The 8,570-nt window shown below is 39.6% G+C and overlaps 1 protein-coding gene across 1 annotated transcript; it reads left to right on the forward strand.

Annotated features, from left to right (window-relative positions):
- The first annotated feature begins 5,152 nt into the window (after positions 1–5,152).
- Positions 5,153–7,915, forward strand: LOC104955759 (serine/threonine-protein kinase PAK 7-like). The gene is made up of 3 exons (XM_010783148.1): positions 5,153–5,381; positions 7,188–7,232; positions 7,360–7,915. Exons 1-3 carry the CDS (start codon positions 5,178–5,180, stop codon positions 7,495–7,497), a joined length of 387 nt encoding a protein of 128 aa, XP_010781450.1. The 5' UTR covers positions 5,153–5,177; the 3' UTR covers positions 7,498–7,915.
- The last annotated feature ends 655 nt before the right edge of the window (positions 7,916–8,570 follow it).

Here is an 8,570-nt window from a genome sequence, read left to right on the forward strand (position 1 = left end):
CTCCTATAAGGAGAATTACAAATAATACACAGGCCTACTTTAAAATAAATTAAACACAGCACTTGGGGAGTCCTCTGAACATTTGAAGGAAAAAAAAATATTATTAAAATGGGCCCACTTTGAAATAAATAAAACATATAGCTGCACCCTAAAAAGAGTTAAAGGTAGGGTAGGTAAGAATGGAGAAACCAGCTCGAGTGCGCTAGAATTTGAAAATACACAACCGGAAAAAATATGCCTCTTCCTTCAGACTTCCTCACAGATCCCCTCCTCCAACACACACGAACGCACACATGACCAATGAGCACGAGATAAGTTTGTGCACAGATGGAACAGAGATGGAAGGCTGACAGGCAGGTAGGCCATCCAGTTATTTTAGCCGGGTCGGCTAAAATGATTGGTCGTGCTTTTTACAGCGCTACGGCTTCCAGAGATGAATTTTTGTATGTATTTATTGTCAAAGCATTTAATATATTCATTGCTATCGGGACGTTAAGAGCATTCCATGGAATATAACAAAAAGTGTTTTCTGAAATAAATTACATACCCCATTGAATTATGACTGAAGATTGTCAGCTGTCTTCCTCTCCCGTGTTGTTCCTCAAAGGCTGCAGCACCTTTGACAACTTCTCTCTACATATCAAACATACCGGTAAACCAGCATCGTTCGCTGTGAAAGCATATAACTCTGTCCACACAGAATTAAATCCTGTGTTCCTCCGGTACTTTTCTTTGATTTATCCATAGTTCGCTCATCGAGCCGGGGGTCCCCGCGCGAGCGCCTCCAAGAAAAGGCGCTCGCGCGGGACCTTAGCAGGATGTGACGCATATTTTAGTTGACCTAATTAAAACCGTTTTGTTTTTTATTTATGTGTCACAGTATCACCTCAAAATACAAGATACGAAACATTTTGAACCGTGCAACAAAATATAAATAGTCCTACAAGTACTTTATTTCCTTCTTATTTTTGTCTAAGCTCAAGGGAGCCAGAGCAGAGGGCTTAAAGGGCCGCATGCGGCCCGTGGGCCGCGGGTTGCCGACCCCTGCTCTAGGGTAACAAGGGCTTCAGCTACTGAATGTGTCAGCTGATGATTCAGTGCAAGGCTGCGATCAGGCCCTGTTTAGTCACCGTGTGTTTCTGACTGCAGACGGAAACTCTGTAGCCGTTATTTACAAAACATTTGAGCGTTGCCTTCTGTCTGAGCTGTTGTTCAGCTTCATCCTTGACGTCGTCTTTAGTGACATTGTTTTTGGGAATGTCATATCTAATCAGCATAATGTGTACATGTCAGTGTTTCATCTTGCAGCATCCACTTTGTGTACACGCTCTCAAAATAGTAACAAGGTCGGAAACCTTGGGTCGATTTCCGGAGCTTTAGGTGGACATCAGCCAAAAGGGGAAAGAGTTGCTGACATGTTTGCTTTTCAAAAGAGATTCAGCACATTATAGAAAAGATGAGAGCTAAGGATTGTTAGGCTTTTGTTTTTGCTGGCCAATTAGGGAGGATACCTGTGTGGAAGTCATTGTTTATCGTGTGAATTAGACAATGTGATATACCAGGAAAAAGAGCCATTATGTGTTTGTCATTATCAAGCTCTCTTCCCGATGTTTGCCAATAGAGCCATTTTGAATAGCATGCAGCCATATTTAACTTTTCCTTTTTCATTTGTACCTTTCAACATTTAGATCACTCAAATAAACAATACTTTAAAGGTGACCTATCATGGAAGATGCACTTTTGTACGTCTTTTATACATGTATATGTGTCCCCGGTGTTCCAGGGAACTCACCAAGTGTCAGAAAACACAACCCTCTCTATTTCCCTCCATACCCAAATCTCTTAAAAAGGGGCTGCAACGGATCTGATACAGACTGATCCAGATTTGAACACTTCTATGACTTCTAAATATGCCTTATATAGGTATGGTCCTACACTATATTATTCAAATATAGCATGATAGGTCCACTTTGACCTAGGACTGATTTCTATGTCGGACATAGATAAGACTTTTTACAGCCTATCAATCTGACACGTTTTTACAGCTTTACATCAATTATGTTTGATCATTATTTGTACGTTTTTTAGTATCCAAACCTCATTGCTTTTGAATGACAGCTGAATGATGAAGCTCCGTTTTCAGAACTTCACTTCAGCACCTGAACGCACCACCAGGAAGGATTCACAAATTACCTTTCGCATAAATGTCAGTAATTGAAGTTGTAAGATCAGGGCTGTTATGGTCCTTTTTTAAATATGGAATTTCATTTTAATATTATACTCAATAATATGTTTTTGCATACTTGAATTTAGATCACATCATGGTGATTTGTAATGGTTTCCTTTGAATAATACATGTTTATCTGTTGTTTCAACAACAAAGAATGATTTGATGACAAAGATATTCTTCCTTACATGGGTGCAATACATCCTCGAGTCTTGAGTCAGTGTAAACCAGGGCTTACAATAAATGCAGCGTAGAAAGCAGAGCTGTGTAAACATGCCCGTGGCACAAGGTTTCTATCTATGACTTAACACCTTTTTGATCCAATATTGAACTTTCTGTGCTATGTGTGTGCTTCTGTATGCACCTCGAAGCCTTCTCAGCCTCCATTCTTTCTCCGTGACTCTTTACTCTTTAGTATTCATTTGTCTATCCCTCCTTACTTTCCAACTTCACTTCACTTCTGTTTTCATCTTCTGCTTCAGCCCATTCCCCCTCCTCTCCCTCTCCCATCAATCTATCTCTCCATCTTTCCCGTTTGAGACCACTCATTTAGTCTGTCTGCTGGCTCTCCTGCAGGGCAGCAAGGGAAATGATTGAAAGAGATTACCATGATTACATTTTTGCTTTGTCTGCTTGTAGTTACATTTAGAAATGGACTCTTTGGTGACTTCTGTCTTTGCAAAGAGTCAGCACTGCCTGCCGATTTAAAACAGTTAATCATTTACACGACTAAAACTGAGCCCACTGACTTCATTGACACCTTTTTACCAACGGACCAGCATGTTTGTAATGTATTTTTGACAATCGGCTAATTGCTAAATCGTCTGCTAATTCTCACAAAGATGCGTTAATGTTTACGGGATGAATCTGTATGTTAAAATACTTGAGAGACTTTCCCTTTTCAGGCATTTTCAAATCAAAACTACAGGAACAAAAAGCGTGAGGAATGGAATAAACTGCGTTTAAATTTGCTCTAGCATAAGATGAAAATGTTAGCATTCCTGGCTAGGTTAATTAGACTAGGCCTACCACATGTAGTCTAGTAGTAGTAAAAGTACTATTAATAGTAGTAGTAGTTGTAGAGGTAGTACAGTAGTGTTACTCTGAAAGACAAGGGGAATAGGCCTATGTGGCTCACTATATTATCATTTGTTTTTTTGTTTTTTTTCTGACTCTTTTTATTGTTAGCAAAAATGCAAGGGTTGTGGTCAAACATATACATTACATTTCCATTTTAAATAATCTAGCCTTCTGTAATGCAAGCGTTCACAAGCGTTACACTGAAATACACAAACAATGCTTCCTTAATTTATCCTTAGATAATCAGTTGGTGAGTATATTCTCCTCTCTTCTGGAACTGTAAGATAAGTGATGTAGTCATATATAGGTTTGAGTCATTATGTGTGTATTTAATACACCATTAAAGGGTTTTGTAAAAACGTATGGGCATGAAACCAACTTACTGGTGTTAGCGTTAGCATTCGCGCACACAAACTAGCTAACTTCATCTGTTAGTGTGTTAATGCTACTACCTATATTGGTTTCATTCCAACCAACAACAGACACTATTGTCTGCTTAGCTATTAGCCCGCTTGAGATATCTTGAACTGTATTTTGTTGTACAATAACAGCCAGTCTAAATACAATAAAACATTTCATATTCAAGGCTGCCATACTTTTTAATCTTGATGGTAATTCTTCAAGTGGCTTAACTGAGACCTTCAAATGTGTTTTCTTTAGTGAATATGTAAATAAATGAATGTTTGAGATGGACTAGCACAGGAAGCATTATCTGTGCAAAAACAGAAGGGGAGAGAGAGAAAAGGAAGGAGGGGAGGGCGAAGGATGACTTTGTTTTCTCTGAGCACAATGCCTCGTAGATAGAAACAACACAATAGTCTCCATTCACATCCACACCAACAACATCATGACATTTTGTTCCTATGACTGGACATGGTGCATCCACCAAAACATCCAATACCACAATGGGACTTAAAAGCAGCCTCTTGGGGGTGGAGTAGAAGAACGTGTCATGGCTACACACTGTATCTAAATCACTATCAAACCTGACATAAAAAAACACAATCCTAATTTCTGATGTTTATGTTACATAAACAAAGAAACATGTTTGCACCTTGTTTATATCCTGCATTATTAGAAGGCTAAACTTGATATGATACTGAACAGCAAAGTATATAACAGCACAGCAAAAGATAAAACATCAGTTTAAAACTGGTTGTAACAGCCTATCAGTAAGACTTATGTGGGAGACCTCAACTGTGCACCTCAGAAGGATAGGAAGCTAAATCGATTAGTTCCAACTTTTTGATAACCAGGATGATTATCAGTTCAGTTATCCTTATGTTTTCTTGCTTTACAATGTGATGTCTTTCTTCTATGTTAGAAAATCTGTAAATATGAGCATTAGATTGAAAGGCTGGGGAGACGTTTAAATATCCTGAGCCATATTTAGACAACTATATACACTAATATACAAAGTATTCTTTACTTTTAAACAAAATGAACACTTTCATCAAGCTATTTCAGGTTTGTTTGTGGAGGCAGGTTTTAAATATCAAATTATCATGTGTGTGTGTGTGTGTGTGTGTGTGTGTGTGTGTGTGTGTGTGTGTGTGTGTGTGTGTGTGTGTGTGTGTGACAATATATATAATGCATGCCTTGCAAAAGTGTAAAAAGGCACATTTGATAGTGCTGTGATGCAAACTAAATGAATATCACACTCATCCTGAAGTAGTGTCACACCTTCCATATAGAGTTAGATTTGAATGAATGAAAAGTGCTAAAGGCAAAATCTTGTACAATTGACAACATTGTAGGCAAGGCCATGGGTTTCATCTAAGTATTTATTTCATTACGGACAGATACTTTAGTCATCATTTTAATCTCTGGCTATCTTCTTTATGTTCCAGGTTTGCCAGGGTTTTCCAGCATGTTTGGGAAGAAGAAGAAACGGCTGGAGATCTCAGCTCCGTCTAACTTTGAGCACCGGGTCCACACGGGCTTCGACCCGCGGGAGCAGAAGTTCACCGGTCTGCCGCAGCAATGGCAGAGCCTCCTGGCAGACACTGCAAACCGCCCTAAGCCCATGGTGGACCCCTCCTACATCACCCCCATCCAGCTGGCACCCATGAAGGTAGAGTGTGAAAGGACAGAGGGCATCAAGCCTGAGCACTGTCCTTAGCGTTTCCTGTCTACTAGCTTACTTCCCTCCTTTCGTTTTACACCACTCTCGCCCACATCCCTGTGCTCTCTGTCTTTATGAAATGTACCACTGTTCTTTTCTGTCTTTGCTACTCCCTTTGTATAGCTATGTTTCACATCAATGTCGCTGTTTCTCACCCCTCCATCCGCCACCTGATACACTCAGTTGTATTTCCTCTGAGGCAGAATAGATTATTCTCCAGTGCCATCTGGCCACTTTATGCAGTATATAAACAGTTATAGTCATATCATTGTCCATGCTTTAAACCTGCATTAAGCCATTTTGTGATTTTAAATTGACAGTTCACCCAAAAATAAAAAAATTATAATATTTTCCCCTCACCCGTATTTATCAGTCTAAATTGTTCAGCGTAGTTTGTGAGTTTTTTAGGTCATTGTTGTACGAAAACGGTGGGGGCTTACGTGACTGATTTGCATTAATTCTGTAAATCTTTTATCCTAAAAAGCACTTTTTGTTTAGGGTTAAAATTAAAACAAGTAGGAGCAAATGTTAAACTGAATATCCACATTCTATTATCCCACTGAATGGGTTTAGCAGTTTTCTATGTTGTCACTACCTTACTATTCTAACTATCAACACAAAGACAAAAAGATGCGCATGTCATAAATAACTGCATATTTTTTAAATCATTAGAGATGAAACCATAGGCCAGAAAACATGACCTAGATTTTTTTTGAGGGACTTATGACGTTCTACATTCGCCAGGTGGACAAAAACATGTATTCAATATCATTATCATATCATATTTTCTTTTCTTTGCTGTATACAACATGTTTACAACCACATTAGCCTTAAAAATTAGATATACCCATAGACGTCCTGCCCCCTGCTGGGCATCCATTGCATAATGCAGCTTTAAAGGCAACAACTCATTGGACTTTTCCATTACACAATGTCACAGTCTCAGAAACCCTAATGCAGACTGATGTTTATTTCCTCTTGGCTGTGTGATTTCTTCCCCTAACCCACCCCCCCCCACACACACGCACACACACACACTGACTGTGCTTGCGTGTCTCCCCTTGTCTCTGAACCTTCTGAGTGTCTCCTCTGATGTGTTGTTGTTCATTGGTTCTTCTTAACATATCACATCGACACATTTGACCCACTGAAAAAAGGGCCTTTTTCTAATTACATTCATTTACACACCAAAGTGTTTGATATAAATGCTCCTAAGGTTCTCTACAATTCTCACTGGGTTGTAGCAGAACATATGAAGCCCTTCTCTTGATATGAGGTTGTTTTATGCCTCATGGGTCTTCACACTGCTCAAATTGTGGTGTTTTATATCCTCCATTGTGCTGTCTGTGGTCCCATCATACTGCATGTGTGACCCACTGCCCTTCAGCTTTCAAATCTGCAAACCTTTTCGGGGTGTGTTACAACACCTGCTACACCTTTTCTGTTTCAATTAGCTCCCACTTTTACACAAAATGATAAACTAATTTCTATGTTTTGATGTTGAAAGTTGACACAAAGCACTGCAGAACTAGGTTGCATTTTACCAAATATAATGACTAAAAGCACCATTGCGAGCATACAGTATTAATCATCACTTATTCATAAATCTCTGAGGAACCACTTACAGGTGCTGCTGACAGGAAAACACATGATCAGACATCCATATAAGTCCTGTAAGAGCGAACAGCAATATGCCACAGGAGATATCTCTGAAGAGGGGGAAACAAGAAAATAATTCTCTTGCTCTCTTCACAGATATCTCCCAAGAATGTCCGGTCATCCGAAACGCCGTTGCCCAAAGTATGACTTCCTCTTCCCTTCTGTTTTAAACCCCCCTCCCTGTTTTTAATTTTTTTGGTCGCCCTCACACAGTCTCCACTGTTTTGTTTCCACATCTCTCCTCCGCTGCCTGCTGCCATGCATTCAGGTGGAGGTGGTGTGTCAGCTGGAGCAGGAGAATGACTCCACACATGACATAACTACATTGCTCTGCCAGAGTCTTTTCTTAGGTCTCATCGCTCCACTCCATGTGTTCCATGTGCATGAGCCTCCCACAAATGACTAGATCAACTGGAACGGCATGTTCCCTTGTTTCTCCCCTAGCCACAGAGCGCCATTGATAATGATGATGATGATGATAATGATAATCATGATGATGATGATTCGTGCTGAGATGTGAAGTGCATGTTGCCATGACAGCTGATTCTGCTACGCTGTAGGCCATCAGTCTTTAGGAAGTAGGTCAAAAAGGGTTTGCATGTGTTAGGAGAACCCTTTCTACGATCCACCCGTTGGAGCCAAACCTCCTCTCCTCTCCTCTTCCCTCCTTTTCTCTTCTCTTGTGTCCTCTCCTTTCTTCCTCTCCTCCCTTCCTCTATTTTCCTGTTTCTCTTCTCCTCTCCTTTCCTTTCTATACTCATCAATCAGATAAATGAAACATGATGTAGTCTCTAAGCTATAAAAACATGATTTGGTAAAAATGATTTAAAACCTTTTCATTTTTTCTGATAAAAAAGAGCATTTACCAATTTCAGATATACAGTACGTTTGCATTGGAATCTTTGTAGGTGGAAAACATGATTTCATAATTGCCAAATCATTGACTAAGCACAAAACAGGTCACTTAAGTCATGTTTTGAGAGTGCATGGTCTTTCTTGCAATCTTGCAGTTTCTGAGTACTTGAGAAAGTTACAAGGTGCTTGCCAACAGTTTTTAATCAACAGTTTTTAATCAACAGTCCTAAACGGGACATGCCAATATCTGTTTTGTGTTTTTATAGCTCAATATAAAAAGAACTAATAGCTGAGGAGGTGGATTATAAAATGGTTTTCATACTGTTCAACCAAGGTCATCATTACTCCAGAACCACATTTCAGGAGTTAATTGTATTAAACCGGGGTATTTTGAAGGGGGGGAAAGAATGAAACCAGGAAACAGAAGTAGGTACAAGCTTTAAAACTCAGTGATAATCTTTAAAACACAAGAAAAACCAACAGTTGTGCTAAAAAAAACGACAGACATGAGATCTCCAGACCGGATTGAAATCACTGATCAGCACATTTACATTTGAAATGACCCAGCCTCCCCCATAGGAAAGAAAGAGGTCCCATCTGAATGGAGCTTGAAGTCTGTGAGAA

The sequence above is a fragment of the Notothenia coriiceps genome, unplaced genomic scaffold (assembly GCF_000735185.1).
Source record: "Notothenia coriiceps isolate Sejong01 unplaced genomic scaffold, NC01 NC01_scaffold00024800, whole genome shotgun sequence".
In the NCBI taxonomy this organism is placed as follows: Eukaryota; Metazoa; Chordata; class Actinopteri; order Perciformes; family Nototheniidae; genus Notothenia; species Notothenia coriiceps.

Bases quoted from the DNA above. Each gene is read 5' to 3' on its own strand.
- LOC104955759 (XM_010783148.1), top strand. From the start codon at position 5,178: ATGTTTGGGAAGAAGAAGAAACGGCTGGAGATCTCAGCTCCGTCTAAC. The intron at 5,382-7,187 runs GTAGAGTGTGAA...CTCTCTTCACAG, and splicing joins TCCAGCTGGCACCCATGAAG to ATATCTCCCAAGAATGTCCG. The intron at 7,233-7,359 runs GTATGACTTCCT...CCATGCATTCAG, and splicing joins CCGAAACGCCGTTGCCCAAA to GTGGAGGTGGTGTGTCAGCT.